Genomic DNA, 22559 nt, shown 5'->3' with positions numbered 1-22559 from the left:
CCCCTCCAGTTCAGCAGCTTCGAAGAACCAGGAGTGGGAAACGCGCTGCCTGTATAAACTGAGCAGTGATGATTCTGGAAGTAGCCATTAGCGTTCAGAGAGAGAGACTTCACCACTCCTGAAGACCGGACAAAGACGCATTTGTTTCCTGAATTTGGGCAAACAGAGGCTTATACTTACTTTTGCTAAAGTGAAATTCAGAGGCGAGAGCCCACAGCTGACAGGTCCTGGCCCCTTTCAGCTTTACTGCTCTACCAAAGTATCCATGAGCCATGGACAGCGTGGAGGTTAGTTGCCAATACCTTAAATTCTACCCCAAGTGATTGACAACCACTAACGACCGAAGGTTTTTCACAGGTTTAGAGACACAAGCATGGAATGGCAAGTACAGAACTAGAGGAGATTTTCCCTGAACAGCCCTAATTCTGCTTCTCTGTTCTTGCCTCCCTCCATCTGAGTCTGGGACACACTGGAGTTCCCTGCACGCTCCAGTAATATTTAACATCGTTAAGGATATAAGCATTAGATAGAAACTATGGAAATCATATGTAAAAGTAGCTGGATTGCCAGGCAGTTTGGAATGGGCAGAAACTATGGCAACAGCTTACAGTTTACTCTTTGTACACCACAGAAAAGACAACTCTTTTCCCACGCTCATTACTCACATTACTATTTTTAAGTACTAGTGGCATGGCATGTTTTACATACAGCACACTATATCGTGCCAGCTCCATCTCAAAGCTTGTCATGAGATAACCCCTTACTCTGCATATTCTACATATATCACATCATCCACCCGAGCATTATATAATGAAAAATAAAAATTTATGACTTGAAACTATGAAAGAAAGTTAGGGTTCAAAAGAGCATTACAAATCTGTGTTACTTTACTTCCAAACACCAATTTTGAATGCATGAGCCCTTACTTTTCAGGCTGTGAGGTGCACATTTTTCTCCTAATTTGAAGGTTTAATATATTTATTGTTAATGTAATGAAATTTAGTTTAAGAAACATGTTCATTACTACAATATGTTTATAGTGGTACACCCTTTCCCCACTCCAGATATTTAGAGACTGAAAATTTTTTACATTTAATATTGATATTGGTGATGAGAGAAGCATGAGGGTTTGGGGTTTTTCCTACTTATTTCATTCTAGCAAGAATTATTCAGTTCAGGAGCTTCATTTCTGTGCATTATACCAGCAAATCTACAGCAACTAAAGAATCAAAGTACTGATTATTGTTCTCATCAAACCACTGGAGGGGAAAAAAAATCCCATATGGTAAAGAAAGCTGTATTTGCAACAGTCACCACTTTAGAATTAGTAAGTTACTAAATGAGCAATGTTTTAAATGATTGGTGTTTAAGGCATTAACCCTCAGATCACCTAAGGGAGTGTAACATTAGAACATTCAGCAATACATGGAATTGTCTTAAGAGTAGTGTGTGTCCTAAAACGGCTATTTTATTAAAATCCATAGTCCCAGAAGAGTTCCAAAAATCCTTAAATGCAAAAAGGATGGTGTTAACACTTAATGCACATACTGTGGCAGTAAGTTGCTGAGGGTGTTTTTTTACATTGTCTGAAGAGCCAGAACTCACAAAGTAGTAGTGATACAAATACACGATAGCTTCACTGCTCCAACAGGCACCACCTTTGAAACACTAACGTTACAATATGCAACATTATTTCTCCTGAAGATGATATATATCAGAAAACGTACCTCTATATCCTGTATTATCTTTGGGTATAAGGACCTGTAAAATGAATTTGGGGGGCCATCTGTTGGTCTGTTTTTAAACAGGTACTGATCCCTAGAAAGAACCAGAAACATATTTTTCAATGTATCACAAAGAATCCAAACTTTAAAGGAATTCAAAATCTGCAGAGAACAAAACCTTATGACATACTCTCACAGAATACTTTTAAGAATTTTTAGTACTGCCATTACAAGCCTTGTGACTTTACAATTTGACAGCTGTATTTAAAATGTCCAAGACTAAAAAGAGAACAAGTATATTCCTTATGGTTTTCCAAATTAGGGTTCACTGCTTCATAAGGCTTTAGCCAGCAGGGTGTCAGCCTCTTGCTCTTTACAGTATGCATTTCCTTAGGCACACCACTAGAGAGCACAGAAAAACAGGTTTCTAAATTAGAACATGGTATCTCTTCAGGTACTCGGTAAAGAATAGAAATACTTCATTGCCACAAACATAAATGATTTCTCTTTGAGATAGGCTTCTGCAATCCAATCAGTTATTTTAAATTTTTAGAAAAAAAAGGTTTAACTGGAAATACTTTGCTCAAGAAAACATGTTGTCGCTAGATTTTTTGTGTGCTAGTTGTTAGTTCTCCCTGCAAAACAGAAATTACAAATTTGCAGACAGACTTACCGCAAGAAAGTGTTGAAAACACTGGTGCACAAAAGAACAAGGAACAAAGCCACAGTAGAAATGGGAGCTGACAAACTTTCGCCGTAGCTACCTCCACTAGTCAGTAGCAGAGATAAGGATCTCAGTGATACCAATTTACTATAAGCTTACTTTTTGGCAGAGCTTGTGATTAGGGAAATTTCTAAAGAACGCTTTAAAAAGTGAATTTAGTTATTGTCAAGGTACTTACCAACCCCTTCTTTCTGACAGTCCCTTCCATAGCGGATCTGTGCGTACCATTCTTTCAATCAATTTTTTCCATAGCATTCCCTCAGAGATGACTCTCTGCCATTCCTTACATACCAGCTCTGCTGCACAGAGCGATCTGGCATCAAGATAGGAAAGGATGTTTTCTGCTATGTGATCTAAGCCTTGCTCTACAAAGAAATAAAGGCAATCAAAATGTCAATCGCTTCACAGTAAACTACTGAACAAGTTTTGCAATACATTCAGAGAAAGCCAACACAGCTTTAAGGCACTGGAGCAATGTGATAAATTATCAAAGGTAGAAGCACCAGTTACAAACTAATCCAAACAGGTACACCAAAACACCTCGAGCACTTCACTCCTTTCCTAGTACAGTCTGCCTACTGGACTGTCCCATTTTCACAGAGGGAGAACAAATGCAAACCAAAATTCAGCATAGTATGCAAGCAGCAGAAAGCATTTTGCTTCTCCTGGGCATAGAATCCTGGACTTTTTGGGCACATAATGCACTGCGCTACATGAGCTAAAAAGATAATCATCTTCAAGCAGGTGCTTTACTAAGCAGCAGTAATAAAAAATTAAAATACTGATTCTTTTACTATTCCCTTACATAAAACAATAGATAATTCAACCCAGCAGAAGACAGGACTCCACAGAAACAAATACAGACGTGTCCAGTAGAACCACAGGCAAAGATTCTGCAAAAACTTTCTTGCATCAAATGCAAGAACATCTTTTCTAAGTTCTTTCTGTAATCTGCAGGTGCCAAATCCACTCCTGCATTTTGTTCAGGACTCTGGTGGTAGAGCATATGCCAGAGACACCACACCCTGCAGTCTAATGTAGGAAGGGGAAATAAATGAGAATGAGTTTGAGAGTAATTCATTAATTGCAAATGGTGCTTTAACATCCAAAGCAGTTATCCCGATTCATGGTTTACCATCACTAGACTCCATACTTGTAGAAATTACTACTGAATAACTTATACCAGAAGCTGGGGGTTTTGAGGCTTCTCTTCAGCTAGAGAAAAATTCAAGGGGGACAAGTTTTTTGAAACAACTTCAGGTTGAATAAATCAGAATGTAACATTAAATACAGCATTGATTTTGGGTCCAATGAATGCAATTGCCTCCAGTGTGAGAATCAGCTGAGAAACCTCAGGATCAGCAGGAGTCAACTCTCAAATAATGAGAGGTGACAGCTCAGCTTCTGCACCATAAATTCCAGTGCAAAGTAAATTTAGTTTAGCTGCACAAGTTTCCCAATGTATTTACAATAGTCATATGAACAGATATTATCTTAGCATCTTTTCTGCATCTACTGCGCTCCCACCCGCGGGGCACACTACCTTCTACAGCAACAGAGAGATGTGTGGGTCTGCGTACTGCTGATTTGATGATGGTAGCTTTACTGGGTCAGAGAATGAGCTCAGCAATATACCACAAGAGAACTCCCAAGTAAAACAACATTACTGCAAATGAAAGCCCTTTGGCAGCACTTAGACATCCCAGAAATAAGATCTACCTGAGTGACTCTCATGCTCTAATTTCACCTGCAGCACAAGGTATGTTGGTCAACAGGCAATAGTTATTAGTGGACTGGAGAAACACTGACTTTCACCATGAAGATCCTAGCTACCAGGAGCAGCTTACTAACCCCCCTGGTCCTTTTATAACACGGTAGGGTTAGATTTAAATAGTAAATGCACTCAACATGCCAGCAGTTCAAATATACCAGAATTGGGGTCCTGCCCATTGATGCAGGTCTATGTAAGGAAATGTGCTGCAATATATTATTTCATAAATATCAGTTAGCACTTATCCAAAAACACTAGGTACTTAAGCTGAAGGTGATAGAAAAAATAAGCACATCAATAAATATGATGAATACAGTCAGCTGCCACCACAGATCTATCAAGGCATAAAACAGGTGGAACGCTCCATGCATTTGATTATGGTCTTTGCCTAGATCTTGTCTCCTGCTGAGGGTGTTAGATTTAAAAACATGTAGTTGAGTAAGGGTACGTACATAAAAACCACTTAGATAACATACTTGCACTAAATATAAAATGGCAATCAAACTTTTCTTGTTCATATTCCAACTACAGTGTCATTGGTCCCACAAAAAAATCACTGGTAAGTCTGTTACTTATTTCAAAGGACCTACAATTTTACTTTCCCAAAAACTCCACTAAATCAGAGATCTAGAATAACTCCCATTTTCGTGAATAACGTATGCCAGTTGGCCAAGCATGAAAAAAAAAAATCTTTCAAACTAGGAGACGGCAACCTTTTTAATTTTCCACTTTATCTCATGACAGCCTACTTTAGGCTTCAAATAGTCCTGAAAAATCAAAGAAGCTACTGTTAATTTTTTTAAAAATTAAGAAAGTGTGTTCATAGTCCACTGCACACTAAATTTGGCATGGCCTTCGTAAAAATGAACAGCAATAGAACGGAGAAACCAATCCATGTAGTTTAAAAGCATTTGTTCATTTCTTCTACATCATTTAAACAACTTTAAAAAGACTTTGAAGAATGGTGAAAGCTCCTACGATAGAAAGTAAATTGGGTTTATACAATTTTTTCAATACCAGTCATAGTAACAGTTTCAAATAACTGAAATGCAACAAGGTCCAAATAACTGGTGGGTCTCAAATCTAACCACTTCCAACCCAGCAGATTCTCTCCTAACAATACCATGTCTCAGAGCAGCTTTAAGCTGCACCATCTCCTACATCAGCGGTTTGAAGAAAACGCCAGGGCATTTAAATACATTGTAAAAGGGGTCTTCCAGTCTGCTGCATCCTGATGTTTCTAGTACGTGATTTGAAGCAGTTCTCAAAGGTTTTCCATAAAATATAGTCATTGCAAGGTCATTTTCAAGAGTTAGTTTAAAATCATGAATGCTTGGGTATCAAGATGACAAACTAATTAATTGTGCACAGCTAGACAAAAAATAAACAGGTCTGCTGAGTAAGCATTACTCTGATTTTGCCTGAACAGGGCACACACCATGTTTTCATGGGAACAGATCTAAGTTATTTTAGACCTAGTACAAAATAGTTGTGTTCAACAACTTAAGATCAGCCTATACAAAGGAAGTCACTGTCTTAACATATCTATAATGCTGTAATCACCCAATGCAGTGCTCTACATATTTTCCCAGCACAGAGCACATTACATTTTAAAGAAGAAGCGTCTACATAAAGCACTGCAGTTCCCAAAGCAAACAGTGCAGAGGATATGGCAATTAACTATCATAATTGCAAGCTCTGCATCAGTAGAGCAGTACACTGAGGTTCCTATACAAAAGGTGTTTAAGGCTCCCATTGCCCTGCACTGTTTTTCTTTGAATACCCACTATACAACATCTGAGCCTAGATCACCCTCCCCTCCCTCTCCAGAGTACTAAGTTAGTGCATTGACTATCCTCCCAGCATGTGTACCACAGTCCAAGGCTAAACGTGTATTCACATTTACCCCACACAGGGATATTTAGTCAAATCATTAGTTAATAAATGAGACTATAGTGCTAAGAAATGACAGAATTGATAATGACTGCAAAGTTTGGAAGAAGTTAGAAGAAACTAGTAAACACCAAAGTAAGTACAGTTAAACCAGCAGACCCAAAAATTATTAAAAAGAGTGTTTCTACAAAATGTGGTAGAATGACAAGTGCACCGACTTTCAGCTTCCAGCTCTCTGAGATACAAGGATGCTGTCCTGTCCCTTCTGTGTGAAAGGCATTTTTAATCAGCAGTGGCGCGGCAGAAGAGCAGAAGCACACATCAAATTAACCTTTGCAGATGACCTTAAGCCCCTTTTGTTAGAAGAAAAGCACACTCCAGCTATGCCTGCGTCCCAAAAAAGCCAGGAGCACAAGATACACTGATGACAGGCAAATCTTTCAATGTCTGCACTTTTAAGGTGTAAAATTCTTTACTCATGCACCTTAAAGATTGCAAATGAATGAGCAAATTAATGATGCAAAGTTCATCAAATAAACTGTCTGTACAGCCAACGAAACAGCCATCCTTAGGCCCATTTTGGTCAAGACACTGCTATTTAGTGCTAGTAAAGATGGGACGACAGGATCCGTGCTGAACATCTACTGGATGCTTTTCTCATTCCAAAGTTGAGAAGTGTAATTTCGCAAAACTGGCATAATTTAGTAAAACAATTATCATATGTATACTAACCTTCTTAGATGAGGGAAACTTAAATGCTTTTAGTCAAAGAGCACTAAGCAAACTGTAACTCTGCACTTATTTCAACCACGTACTTAAAGAAAGGTTATGGGGCAAAGTAGCCACACTGACACTTGAATATATTGTTAACACTTTGCTTACAGTTTTGAGCAATATTTGAAATGTAAAGATCATGAACATGTCAGATGTGAAATGAACAACTGCCAAGGGAGAAAGTGACAGACAAATAAAAGAAGTTCAAATTATATTTGTGCACAAAATAATATTTTAGAAGTTTATCTGTTACTGCCATCTCCTGGCAACAAACTAAATAATTATCCTCTGCCAAAAGAGAGATGAGAACTCTGAGGAGCTGTAAAGTTACTGATAACCAACCTCATAAAAAGGCTACGCTGCCAAACAGCCTCTGAACTCAACAAGTGGATGGTTCTGTGGTTTTTTTGTTGTTGTTGGTTTTGGGTTTTTCCCCCTATTCTAACATACCTGCATCATCTTTCAGAAGACACTGAACAAGTCAGCTTGAGAGTGGAACTTGAAATGCCTTTCAGAGTCAGGACTACTGCACCACTTGTCTATCGATAGCAGGCAAGTGGTTTTGAATCAAGCACAAACACTTTAGGAGTTCCATATGCAGCACACAGCATAGTCCGTTATTAGAAATCCACGTTGTATTTTAAATCCTTTGCACAAGTAAGAACATACATGTCATTTAAGTAGTTTCAGAAGAATTTGATTTAGTCTACCAATTTTGAGATCATAAAAAAAGTATTTGGATCACAGTCACGATGGTAGACAACACACACCACTTTCTATCCTAACACCTTTCAACATGAGGCAAACATAGAATTGTTGAAGTCCATGGTTTTATGATTTCCTACCTAGAAATGAACGTGACGTCCGAGTAATACAACGTGTGCATTCATCAACTTACATTCAACTGCTTTTAGTTTTCTTTTCCTTGTGAAATACAATTTTTGCAAAAAGATAGTTCTCCAGATTAAATGATTAAGAACAATGGTACATGACAAAGCAGGAATATTGTGCACTTGTTCAGTCTTTCACACAACTGCGTTTGAAAGAGTAATAACTAATCCTCTGGAAAACAGCCGCAAAAATCTGGATCCAAAGCCACCTCTCATGCTTCAAGTCTGGAAATGCGACCTGTGTGACCAAGGTATCACCAACAATTCATCCAAAAGCTAAGCCTTTCTTGGAGAGATCAGCGTTGCCATTTCTGGCTGTCAATAAGTTGATTTGAAGCAGAGGTGAAGAGCTGGCAAACCACTGCTGAGGCACCAGGAGTCATTAATGCCATTTCCTCAGACAAAGAGAGGTAAAAACCCCACCGTGCCACCGGAGAGCTGCATCCCAAACCAAAGCCTCTCCTCCACTTCGGGAAACAGTGTGACAGCGACTCTACTCCAGAGTGCAAATGGCACTGGATATTACAATGTGTTTGGTGGCTTTTTGTGGCATGAGCAGAACTGAGAAATATCAGGCTAAGACTCAGGTCCTTCTCAAAATTCAATTTAAAACAAATAATTTCACTGTAACAGACATACCAAGCAGTTAGAGACAGGGCTGAAACACTGTTCCTAAGGAGAGTAACTCTCCAAATAAACTCAAAGTACAAGATAAATCCTCCTTAGAAGACTTTTGTTTTCTACAGGTTAGGAATATTCTCAAGAATATTTAGACTTGACTGCTATCTGAAGAAGGATGTTTTATGGAACTATCAGACTGAGTGTTTGGAGAGACAAAAACCAAGTGACAAGTGCTCAGGCTTGGTTTTATTCACCTCACTAACCCAAGGCTTTTTCAGACTCTGCTTGTGTCCTAGTACCTAATCCTAGTACCAAATGCTCGTTAATGCTTAACTGAACTAAACCAAGGTTTTCAATAAAAGCTAACTGCCATCAACTACCACATCTCCACACCAGCGCTAACACACGCACACGTGTATGCATATCAGTCTGGGACTGTACACTTTTAACACATACAGCCTGCTCATTATGGAGTCAGTAATTCATTGGGGTTTAAGTATCAACTGTGAATTACTAGGCAGAAGCCCTTTATTAAGATGCGTAATTTTCACAATTGTGCATAACACCGGTCACAGTTAAAAACAGATTTTTAAAAATTCAGAAACTCAAGTGTTTTCTGATGTTAAAATACGGCAATCTTCTATGAATACAGCGAGCCTTGAAAGCTGCATGCTGAGCACAAATACACAAATGCTTTCCTTTGCCACCAAGTCTATTCTAAAGATTTTTACTGCTTGCAAAAGCACACAGATTTAAATGGTTCACATTAAAAAAGACATCAAGTAAAATATTTACCCTAATTAACATAGTAGGAACAGGTCCAAAGCACAGATACTTAGACAGGCATACTATAATTATTTCAGACAACATGCAGGACTTTAAGTCACATTAAGGCCTGAAACAGCTGCATATACCTATTTTACATTAAAAGACAGTGAGCATTTAGTTTTATAAACAGTTTCTGAAATAGGTACTAAAACCTATGAATTTTCTTTAGTAAAATGCATCTAGCATTTACTGGTACACTCTTCAAAGAAAAACATTACTCCCAACTCTTATGCCTCTACAAGAGCTTTTGCAGTGTTATAGAAAATGGTGAAAAATCACAGCTGCTGTTGACTATAGGTACCAGATTACGGTTTGGTTGAATTTCAGTAATAAATTAAAACAATTAAAATCCACAAGGATTTCAAAGTTCAATGTGTAAATATCACTTTGTACGAAAATAAAACCCAAATGTGGGATGTCAACTCCATAAAACTGACTAACATTAGATACGAAACAGTCACTTAGATCACGCAATTGCACAGGCTTTTATTATTTTAGAAACAAATTTCAAAAGAAGCCTGGCAGGGTTTCACTTGCCTAACACAGCATATGGTTCTCTTAGTTTTAACACACAAAACAGATATGAAAGGGACTTTCTTTCCTAATCAAGGGTGACAAGGCAGTGCTCAAGGGTCAAAGCTGTAATTCAATTAAGGAAGGGGTACAATTCGGATGAGACCATGCAAGGAATATTAAGATTAACATCTTAAAGATAATTAAGAGAATCACAAGCACAGAGGTGATGTAAATTATTCTTGCAATTATGCTGTCCGTTATTCACCACTGTCTTTTGAGAGTTGTTTTTGACATGCTAGAGGAAGCACCATTGGCAGATGTGGAAAAACAATGAGTACAGGCTTCTGAGCCACCCTGATCACTGGGATTTGCAACAGTTGATACAGGATTAGCCATACTCCACGACAGTGATTAGCAGTAAAGGAAAGAGCCCAACCACAGCCCAACTTGTAAGAACAGACCCTGCAGACTAAACATTCTGCCACCACTTACAGAAAAGCAGACAAGAATTATCACTTTTTTCCACTCAAGTGAAGGGAAGCCAGATACCACAAACTTTTTCCATTTTTCCTGCATTCTCACAGGTGTAAAATCAGTAGGAACTGTAGCAAGCAAAAACTACTTCCGTTTAAAACAAAGGAATTTTACTTAAGACAAGTGGAACTAGCTTTTAAAAGGTAGTACTTCACTGTTATCTTTTAATGTGATGTTAGGCCAACATTGGATTGATTTCAATTAGCTCATATTAAGTTCTTGGGTAAATTTATACAGACATTCTTCACACACCACATTACATTCAAGAAAGGCTGATTATGGGAACAGTTCCCAGTATTCACATCTTTAAAAAACAATGAAAGTTGTAAACATAAATATATATTTATATATACACAAATGTGGTGTAAATAAGTGTCAGCTTATGCAGCTCCCAAAAATTTCTTAGGAATAAATATATAATATGAAAGAACTGTATAACTCTGTATCAGCCCTGAGGTATAAAAGCAAACAAAATAAAATTGTAATTGAAGCTCATACTTGCACATGATCACCATGACTGTCTACTTCACTTTATCTTTTAGTTAATCCCAGATGCTCCCTAGAGAAATCAATATTCAATATTTTGAAAACAAGCTGATACCAGGAAAGTCCATACACGCAAGACCACCTAACCACACCGATGGCTACAAAAGCTTCAGAGCTTGTAATACGATCACCCTTTAAAGAAACTTTACTTCAGTGGTGCCTGTGCTCAAGAAATTACCACTTTCCAATTCCTTTTACAATTTGTATCACCTCCTCATCCGCCCCCACTGTTCACTGTTGTATCTTGGTATTCTTGGGATAACATCCACAGTCTACTCACTCAGGGGCAGGTGTGAATCTGTGCTATTATACTGCCAATGGCAAACAGAACATTTTGACCATTTATTTCATATTTATTTCCCACTCTGGCAACAATGTCCATACATTTACCTTTCAAAGAATCAAATGAATCATACTCCCCAGCAGCAAGAATCCAGGAATACAATTCCTTTCAGAAATTAATGGGAAAGTATATACAACTTACCAGAAGATTGAAAGATAGAGATTCTATATACCTAGTTATTACTGCTCTGTATTTTTTTTGAAGAAATGTATATAGCAAGGGTAACAACAGGTTTCATATTCGAACTATCGATACAGGTTTACACTGATCAGTGCCAGAAGAGTTCTGAGCAACTGAAGGAAGGAATCATGGCTGGACTATACGATAAAAAAAATCGACAAGAACTTCTGTTCTTGAGTCAGTAACAAGACCAGACAAACTAGATTCATTCATCTAAGCAGGCAGCTTTATATTTAAGATTCAGGAAACTTAGAACAAAACTAAAGTGTAATAAAGACTTCAGAAATGAAAGCACCTCTGTAGTATTTTCTACACCCATGGGGTTCATATGAAAAAGGAATTTAGACCAGAGCTTGCAGAGATACAACTTTTGTGATAACTGAGTTCCAATTTAAGCACAAACTATTCTTCAGGATACGCTACTCAAACTACTTTTACATGGAACAACACTGGCATCCAGTGGCCAATTCAATTAATCACAGAAGTGAATGACTTCAGCTACCCTCCTGCCCTTCTTTTGACTGGGAAGCAACACTTCCTTTATACGAGACAATCTAAATCTGGAGGATGTTTCAAAAAGTTTGTATACACCCGAAGTATTAAACAAAAAGAAGTGTTTATAAAGGCACCTCTTGTAAAATAAATATTAGTTTACCTGGTAACGCAGTGATGAAGTCCCGTTGTAACATGGGCTTCAAGTAAGAGTTAATATGTCCATGCTGATAGTGACACATTCGTGAAATAAGGTGTTCCACAAATTCAACTTGATCTGATTCAGACCACTGGTCAAAATATTTAATACACAAGTCTTTTTCCTTTTCGTAGTTTCCTTCTGATGGTCTTTTTCTTGAGACAATCACAGATGAAGTTCCATTACTTATCTGTTTTTAGAAAAGGAATGTCAGTATTTAAATATAAACAATAGGAACAGCTTTATAAGAAGTTTCTCAAGGAAGAAAATGTGAGAAGATGCAAAGAAATAATCAACAAAACTAAATTTTAAAAAAAAATTCTCAAAGCTGTGAGTTATGACATATAAATTTCATCTTTCATAGACAAAGATCAATGAAAGTACTTTAAGCATAAGTTACTTTTTACACCAAAAAACTTTAATTCTCTTACAGCTCTTACCATTTAAACAGCAAGGAACTTAATTCCTTTCAGAACAAACTTTTCCAGATTAAACCAGTGGTTTCTGCTGCATATTTCAGTTTGTCTCTGCGGCATACTGCAGTCTGCCTCCACAAATGATTTACACAGGTTCCAGCAGTTAAAATAATACACGTTTAGAGACATACCAAAGTTGGGTATTACACTCTTAATTAACACAAAAATTCAAGACCCTCATGTCAGTATTGAGCTGCTTATCCATAAATGAAAACATAATGTCAAGGGCTTGTTTTGTTTTTGAAAAACAGCTCGTGTCAATGTTTGGGATATCCACATAATAACATCATTAAAATCCTGGGAGCTTTAGCTACAAATAAGGATGCTACAAAAACACCACCCCAGGACTTACTGATAATTAGTAAATACAACCAGAGATTGATGGCAGGCTCTTCTGAGCCCTTCAGGAGACCAAGAGGGCTGCTGGGGAACAACTGCCAGCTCTCTGAAATATTTCCAGACTTCTTCAAAGCAAATTGGTTGCAACTCCTTGCCATGTGAAGGTGTTGAATTTTTCCTTTTAAATGACAGTCACATGCTCAGAAACATTGAATTGCATTCCCAAATATCCTTTGACGCAGAATTGTCCTTTCAAGGTCAGCACAAACCACAAAATCCGAGAAGATCTAGTAATTTCTCAAGTATTATTCATCGGCGTCATCCTTCACTTGAAGGCTGAGCTAATTTTAGGATCACACAGTCAACTACATACAAGGATGATTATGCAGACGCAAGATTTGGTATCTCAAAAGCTGGAACATATAAAGTCATGCCAACTCTCTACGCAAATGTTAGCCCTACCTGCCATAGGGTATTTTTCTTTGGAGACTCATCTTCATTCTGATCCTCCATTACTGACGTGTTCTAGGAAAAAAAAAAGAATTATGACTTCAATTTTTTATTCTATGGCAATTCCTTGCTCTACAAGCCTTATGAAAAAGAAAATCAATTGAACAGATAAAATTCATTTTCCCAGTGAATGGAATTATCAAAGATTTCTGGCCACAAAACGTGGGTATTATAAATAAATTCCCCTTTTAACTGACATGTTTATCAATTCCATTTACTGTAAAGATAACTCCCCAACCCCTCTTCAATTTCTTTTGACAGGTTTTCATGCAGCCTTTCAACGCTTTTCTCACTGGGAAATAAATTCACTTTCATCCTACTCAAGCCAAAGTAATTAAACCTGTCAAAGTAATCAACTAGCACTTTCTGCCAAAGTTAAATTGCATACATCTAGTTGAAAAAAAAAAAATATCACTATATACTACTTACATGGAACACAATACAATTTTTTTTCCAGCTCTAGCTTACCACAAGGAGGAGGGACCGTTCTCTGCAGAACGCCTCTGTAATTCACTGCCACAGTCTGTGTCCTATAACCTTTGGCAGTCACCATCTTTCTTCACCCTGACTTAATTACAGTGCTCTCCCCACATCATAACTGCTCCTCCCTACTGTTTTCCTCCCTTTTGTTCGAGAATGAGATGTAAGAACTTCTATAAACATTCAACTGCAAATGTTTCTTTTAGGGCTCACCTCAGTTTCTCAAAATCTTTCACTCTTTTCTTCCCTTTTTGTTTTTAATTATCTGCTCCATTTGCTGTCCATACCACATTTACCATCTATTTCTACCTACTCATCAGTACCCCACACCTAGGCAATTACTGCTCATTTAGCTTCCCGCCAACCCTGTCCTCTCCATCATTCATGCCCAGGAGACACCAGTTAACTGGCAGAGGGTTATCTTGAAAAACTGAATGTCTTAAAACATTATCTGTATTTATTTCAGCCTTCTTCCCCTCTATCAGCTGTCTCAGCAGAAACAGGAAGAACAGTCAAGTAAAACACATGATAGAATAAGTCACAAAATTGCTTTACTCTTGCCATCACGGATTATGGATTAACCTCTTCACAACTACATCCACCCCCATTCAAAACACAACTCCACCTCAAAAGCATTCACTGCTTCATCTCCTCCTCTTTCTTGCATAAGGAATGTACCACACCAAAAGTGGAAAACTCTAAAAATTAACAGTATTACCCCATAGGCAAGCCTTCCTCCCCCGCCTGACTACACTGCTTTGTCTGAAGTTTATCTTGAACCTTTTCTGCCTTGCAGTTAGGTATGACAAAACATGCAGCACACGGACAAAAGATTACATTATGAAAACTATGTCCACCGTGTGATGGAAAAGCTCAAGTCTATCTAGTTATGACCCTCATGGCAATGATAAATACAAGCCCAGGAGATGGCTAGTGTGGAATCCAAAAACAGAGGCAGTACGTGGTTTGTGTTACTGCACAGATATATATATTTTTAGTGTTTCTGGACATACACAGAACAGTAACACTGGATAAATAAACAACGCTTTCCACATTTTCAAACTTATAGTCTCTTGAGGGCCATTCCTGTTGTTTGCAACTACACTCTCTGTTCATAACCAGCACTATCGCTGATGTGCAAATAATGTGCAAACAATGCTCTCCCACCACACGGTGCCACAAGAGGGAGCACCGTCCACTTACTGGTACCCAACTGGCCCACACCAGTTAAACTATTCTGCAAAGCAAACATGACTCCAGGGAATTACACAGGGGTGTTGGTTTTTTTTTCATTTTATTTTAAATTTGAATGTGTACAAATACTCATTACAATGACTATATGTTGTTAAGAGTGTTTTCAGTTAGTATGACCTTAAATGTGTAAGGAACATCTCATCCCCTTTTGCAGTTGAAGGCTAAATATATGCATCGATCCTGTGAGCTAAGAACAATGAACAGGGATTCTCGTTGAGAATATCAAACATGGATGGCTTGGGTCAGCATATTCAGCATAAATCCCACATTATATCAATTTAGGCCGAACCTAGCTTTCCTTCGGTAGGTCACAGCGACACTCTGCCATTGCTTTCTTCTGCTCCTTTATTGGGAAACACCTCAGAGATCATTGCTAACTTTCCTAGGATGCAGGCTAAGGACTGTCTCCTAAATGTTATGTCTTTTCACGCTAGGAACATACAATAAAGCTATAGCAGAGCAGCACTGTAACTCATAGCGTGCAAGAACACAAACTTCACCAAAATGATCAGACTTCCACCACATTAGGCTATTGACTGCAGAGCAAGTTTTTGTCTTTGGTGTGCACCCACTCAATTCTACTGTGCCTCTGTTGCTGCCTATGTAAAGAAAACTAGGTAGCAGGCTTTAGGGAGATACTTCATCTTTGGCATGTCCACTGATACAAGGGAGAAGTAGGAGGACTGTATTTCTCCTGCCCCTCTCCACTTGTCCCTCTTCTCTCAGAGCATCAGGGCAGTGTCCTGGCTAAGAGGACAGCGTCTGAGATCCACAAATGGGTGACCTGGCACAGGCAGTACCACTGTCGAGAGATACTTCCACGTCCTCTCAACATCTGGGCCATGAATGTGAGGGCAGACCACATGGATAGGTTTTTAGGCTGGAAATGTTAACATTGTATTTATGTATTTAACCAGTAAGTAGTCAGATGCATTAATTTAGTGGCATCTACTGCTACAGTGTTTATTGCTTTTTCTCTCTTCTCCCATCCTAAGCTCACTCCACATTTTTCTACTATATTTTAGAGCTCGAGGGTTTTAATGCTTCATTCTTTCCCTTTCTGCTCCCAATTATATAGCTTGTTTTCCCTATTATATCTTCTCTTCCTAATAAATTCACTCTACTTCAGTCTTAAACACTTAATTTTTGGGGTCATTCCCCAGATCACATACATCCTAACTCAGACTCTAATGTGTCTCTAAAGCACTTACGCCTACTAACTGAAGACTAAAAGATGACCTGGTGGGTCCTGTCCTGTGGTCTGGAAGAAGCAATTAGACAACTCTAATCTGTCTTGTGCATCCACAGCAATCGGCAAAAGAAGAATTTCAAAATTCCTAACAGCTGGTGTCACTAGTCCTTGGGAAGACTTCCAGCTCTTGGGCAAGAAAAATGATAGGCATCTACAAGTTCAACTCTTCCCTTCATCATGCTCTTCTCTCAACCTGTACCCCACCCACCCTCTACATAAAGCTATCGTGCCGGCCGCCTCTGCAGGTTTCCCAAGTAGCTTTACAAGGCACTAACATGGACTCCACTTCATTTCCCTGCAGCTCTGTTGCTGAACAGCATCAAGACCTGGTGCAAAAACTCTCATTCCAGTTACTCTGGCAAGGCCATAAGACCCTGCAATACCACTGACCTGTGCTTGCAGACTCCAAAAGAACAGGCTTGATTTTTTCACTCCCACAACCACAAGAGCCTAGCAGCTTCTCACAGTGGAAGCATAGCTTCTAAATATCGTCAATTAATCCTGTTTATAAGTTCATTTCTTCCAGAAATTCTTGTTAAATTGCTCACAGCTCTTGCAAAAGTAGAATTATTATTTCCAACCAGCTGTCACTCCTTAATTAGTCAGCCTGGAATAAATGCTCCCCATCCCCTACTGGGAATGGCAGCAGCAGCAAAGTGGTAACAATGGATCTCAGCATAGATGTTTTCCATCGCCTTATAGTTGTTATAACCCAACTGAATAAAGTTAGAATAAGAAAAGCCTCTGTCTGTATTTTCACTAACAGTAAAACCAGCAATGGCAGTAAAATTTACAAATTGCTCTACAAGCTGTAGAATTTTAAAAGCTTGTTTCCTGAAGATTAGCATCTCCTATTCCTCGCCTAGTTCTGCAGTAATTTCAAGCTTTCTTTAGGCTTTCTGCTCCACAATAGCACAAGTCTTTGGGATTTCTATGAGATGCAGATGAACATGGCAAACAGGTCCAAAAGTTACTTGGGGAGAAAGAGATACTGACGAGCATAATTACATAAAGCTCATTTCCTTTGGAGATTATGAAAAGCTTCCGAAATAAAAACCACCATGAATGATCCCCAAATGCAAAAATTTTGTAGGTATCGAAGTTTCATAAATCGCAGTTTCAATTAAGATCATTAGATACCTGGTAGCAACTAAAACTGGTGTCTCAAGCATAATAGTTCCACATACGTATAGTTGTATGACATTAGGTGCAAAGGCACCTAAGTCTTTCTGTAGATGAAAGGCACTCAGCCTACAAGACTCATCTCATTTGTGAGATATATGAAAAAAAGGTGCATCTTTTCTAGCAGAAATCTAACAAGCCTGTACGGGCTACCCAGATTTCTACCAGATTTCTGTTAGCTATAGGCAGGTAACGCTTGGGTTTGCACCATGCTTCAGGACTTGGAGGGCCTTTAGTCACTTAATTGACTCTGAAGAGAAACAGCATGGTGCAGCTTTGTTCTTTAACCAAGTTTTACTTCTAGTATTGAGAGAACAATTATAGAAGTTATAGCAGTAATCCTGAGAACTGGGACAAGACACACAAGTTGCAGGAATAGTACCTAGACAACATTGCTAAGTTTCCTTGACGAGAACCCTTTCCCTACCAAAGAATGGATTCATAGGATACAAAGGACGGACAAAACTAGACAATAGCTGTGTTACCTTGAAATAAAAGAATAGCAGTCTTCAATTAATATATAAAAGGGAAAGTGATAGAAAACAAGAACGTCTATTTCTCACTACCCTTGAGACTACACCAGTAACTCTGATCTGAGTTAAAGACCTAGCTAAGTCTTTAAAAGTCTAATTTTTGGCAAAATTCCCACTTACTGAAAAAAGTAACAGGAAATTTCAGTTAAAATTACAAAATAAGCAAAACTAATCAAAACAGTTCAGCTAAAAAGGCTCTGATCATCTTTAATAAATCACATCTTGGATATCTTTAAGTCAAACACAGCAGATTAAGATCAAGCTCTGTATATTCAAATCACCTTCTGAAACCAGCTCTGCCAGCACAAGGACTGCTGAAGGTATTAATTACACATTCACCCAGAGGAGAAGAGGAATCCACTGTCCTGTGTGACAACTGGACCACACTGGTAAGGAAGAAAGCTGGGTAACCATCTTTACCATCTAAAAGCGATGAGCATGTGTCCCTCATGGCTTCCTGCTTTTAATATAGCCAGAAAGCCCTGAATGGTTTAAAGCATTTCAAAATTAAAGCAAGCCTCTCCTTAGGATGTAGTGGTCACCATTTTCTAATCTAACTTGTTAAACAGTGTCTATTAACAACATCTTGATACTTAATCAGGGATAGGAGGGGGTTTTCTTCTTTTAACTACTGAGAGACTCAATAAAAAAATATACTGTAGCACAAGCACTAAACAAAGTTGGAGAACCACTAACTTCAACTGTGCAAGACGTGAATCAACACTCTCACAGCAAGGACCAAATCCCTTACTTATCGCATCCCTCAAAATCTGTACATACCAGCCTGCAAAGAAATGCAAAAACATCACAGCTTCCAAATGACAGGTCAGAAATAGGCGGTCACTGACAAAGTGTACTTATCCTAACCCCTGCAACTTTCTTCAGAAGCATAGCCACAGACTAGAAATGGAGGAATGACATAAAAGATTCCCGTATCAAAGGAGTAAGCATAAAAAAGGTATGGACAGTTACTAAAATCTAGTCAATAAAGATGTTTGGCTTCACAGAGAAGACAGCACCAGCAACAACATACCTCCAAGCTAAGGGTTTAACCTCACTCAGGTTGCCTATAGAAAATGGTTCCTTGCAATATTTCTCCATTAATTATATAACAATAGACACATTTTTTTTTAATTTAGTGACATAAACAAGTCATACCTTTATGCAAAAAAAAAAAAAATCCATTGAGAACAATAGAAAATAGAGCCCATGGCTAAAAGACTTTCCAAATAAAAGAGTTTTTTAAAATATTTAATGGTACATAAACACTAAAAAGCACTTTGAAAACAAAGCTCTAAAGTTCATCAAGTTAAACTTGATTTAATTTTAGGTAGTCCTGCAAGGAGCAGGGCGTTGGACATGACAATCCTTATGGATCTCTTCCAACTTGAGATATTCTATGATTCTAACTTGAAAGTTAACTCTGCTGACCATGGATGTCTATATTTGACATCTGTATTAGTAACTGCTTGTTTCAGCTTAAATTAAATTATTTATGTAAGCACTAGGGATCTGCACAAATTAAGCTCAATACGCTTCATTTCTTACCTAGCTAGCTATTCTCCCAGTTGCCAGGTTTTATTTTAGTGCAGTTATTGCTGGAAGTTCAAACAAAAATATACTTGAAATACTAAAAGAGTCTACCGAGATCCAACAGCTGAAGGCAAAATTAGAAAAAACCCTCATACTGAAAAAAGGTGTCATTTTTATTTGGCCTCTGACTAATCACAAAAAAGTTTACAGGCAGATAGGGTAAATATCATACCAGCAGACAGTCACCCCATTTGTGTTTCTAATCATGAAAAACAAACACCATAGTTTGACCACAAGTTGTACATGTGATGTTTTTAAAAGATATCTAATGCTTTTACACACCTGGTTTGACACCTCTCAAGGACCTATTTTTTAGGAAGTTTTGTCCAGAGCAGTAAATCCCTCAAAAGCAACAGTCGACTGCTCCTGTCTCTGCTCAGAGAAAGAAAATCTCAAGTCATTCTTCATCTAAATGTTCCCAGTTATTTCTGGGATATAGAAGAATACAAGCAGGTACTAAACACATTATCTTGTTTAATCACTAATGCTTTGACAACTGGCAATTAGTACCACTACTTTGTTTCTAAAGTATCAGTCTTCACCTTAATCTCATTACAAAATTAATTTGCTGATCTTATGTAAATACCTAACTGCATATCTCTTAATATTCAGTATGTCTGACTTAACACAAAGTTAATCTCAGAAGTCAGATCAGTGTGGGCTGCGTCTAAACTATGTAACTTGTTTTTAAAATGAAATTATACACAACAGTGATCAACAGTTGAGAATTACTATTCTGATCTAACTCCATGAAACACTAAGCAAAAGCTGCAGCTCCACCACAGAGCTTTTGGTGATGGCACAGCCTTTTAGTAGGCAGTTGTAGGCACAAACTGCAGTCTGAAACCACCCGGCAGAGCAGATAATTTGTTAATTCATAGCCCAACCACCGATGAAGTAAGTACCGTAACAGCAAAATCTCCCTGCTGGTTTTTAGAACTTCAGGAATAGTGTCATACAGATTCTCATGAAGATTAGTATTAAAAAAAATATTATTCACTGATTAAACTAGAAGACAATTTAAGATGTAATAAGAAACAACAACCAAAAAAAGTGCTACTTTTGTCCAAATTACAAGCTATTTTCCAGCATGCCTGAATTTCCATTCAGCAAACAGATGTCACTAGAAAAAAAATACATTTATTGCAATCCCAAGAGATATCCAGTGATTTCAGCAGCAGGTATAGTTCTAAAATTAGATGAGGAAGACGCTTTTGATCCATCAGCCAATTCAAGCTCTCCGTGCTTTTTTTTTTTCTTTTGTAAACATGTAATAGTTTATTACTTCTTAGGGGCAGGCTTACCTCAACAGGTACTGCAGGATCATGTCTAACATATTCCTTGCATAACTGTTTCAAAGACACCCTAACTCTCATTTAATTTTTTGTCTAGAGTAAAGAGTCAGTAATCAAAAACTGGCTGTATCCATCCTATATTAATATGTTGTATTTACAAGGACAATGAGTACTGAATTGTGTAATTGTAGCAATTTGATGACTCATCCCTGCACCATTCCGAGTACCGAACCATGAAGGCTTGCAAAACTTGCACATCATGCAAACTATTTTGCTGAATATAAATGAGTCCCAAATATATATACATATATATATTTTTAATCACTTTCTCTACATCTGCCCCTCAAAACAGAAAGTACCAGTTTTATGCAGAATCAGCTTACTAAAAAAATGGCAAATGCAGTTTTAAATTCGGCTAGCCAAGGTTTGGGGGCTACATTAAGCCTTGCTGTAACACTTTCTACAGTGCCTACTTGCTCAGCTCAAGCTGGTAGTTGAAAAAATTTGAATCGATAAAAATAAAAAAATCTTAGGTTGTGAAAGAGCATCCAGCAGTAAGTGGCAGGCAGCAAGTCTTACTGCAATGCTCCACCTGAGGCTTACTGATGTTTTACTTCAGATAAAAAATGGCTTTATTTTCTAACCAGCTGGACTCCGAGCCCTTTCCCAGGCTAATAGGAGGTTTAATTATGCCTTCATCTTACAAGCATTGTTTTTCAGCTGTCTCAGTTCACGCCTTTAACTATACGGTCACTCTGCCTTTCTTGGCAGATACTGTATGTGTGCAGTACATTAGCAATCCACATTCTTGCCCAGAGCAGAAAAATCTCAATACTTAAACAGTATATTAAAGCAGTGATCAGGCTTATCACTGATGTTACTGCAAATGGCTGCAATCACTTTCCTAAACCACTTCTGAATTAACTTTCACAACTCCACAGTACAAATGCCCCAAAAGATAAATACTTTCCACCTGCAAATAATAAGTTTAACAGTAAAATGTTCACAACAAAAATATGGCTACAACAAGCTGGTTGTAGAAAGGTACACAGACACTATGAACAAGTTAACTGGGTTTTGGGTTTTTTTTTTAATTAATAGAAATTACCTCAAGTTCTCGGCTACAATTACTATCATTGCTTTTGCACTAATATTGCTAATGGTGCATCTAAATAATTTTCTAAATAAACCTATTTATTTGCACTACTAATCTTAATCCATCATGAAGTAAAGCAGTTTTTTCTCTGTACATTTACAACTCAAGGAAAACTTCGAATGGTGTTACCTATACAGCGAACTCATTGAAACTACTGAAATAAATGCAACGTTTTCACTGCATCAGGGACACTTGTCCTGTGCTACGTATTTGTTCAGACCATATGCATCTACAACTATACCAAAAGCTACCCTAAACAACTGCATTTTGTTAGGCAGTTGGAAGGACTGGATTGGGTATGTCAAGCTTTTTTTTTTGTATAATGGAAACATTAAGTAGTATTTACTACCTTAGAAACTGTCTCAGTACATCGTAAAGAGCCCCTTTAGCTTTTATTTCCAGTATTAAAAAAAAAAAAAACAAAACAACACATCACAAATGAAAACTTGAGGGG

General features: G+C 37.9%; 1 protein-coding gene across 7 annotated transcripts in view; it reads right to left on the bottom strand.

Annotated features, from left to right (window-relative positions):
* The window catches only part of FBXW11 (F-box and WD repeat domain containing 11), a 75312-nt gene that overhangs the window by 22429 nt on the left and 30324 nt on the right, over positions 1–22559 (bottom strand). For all 7 annotated transcript variants that reach the window (XM_074883277.1, XM_074883271.1, XM_074883273.1 and 4 more), the window contains 4 exons: positions 13313–13375; positions 12000–12225; positions 2627–2813; positions 1728–1818 (listed from right to left, as the gene is read on the bottom strand). In XM_074883277.1, coding sequence (XP_074739378.1) covers positions 1728–1818; positions 2627–2813; positions 12000–12225; positions 13313–13375 — 567 coding nt within the window. The remainder of the gene's footprint in view (positions 1–1727; positions 1819–2626; positions 2814–11999; positions 12226–13312; positions 13376–22559) is intronic.

The sequence above is a fragment of the Strix uralensis genome, chromosome 14 (assembly GCF_047716275.1).
Source record: "Strix uralensis isolate ZFMK-TIS-50842 chromosome 14, bStrUra1, whole genome shotgun sequence".
NCBI lineage: Eukaryota > Metazoa > Chordata > Aves > Strigiformes > Strigidae > Strix > Strix uralensis.
This window is presented reverse-complemented; position numbering and strand designations above follow the sequence as displayed.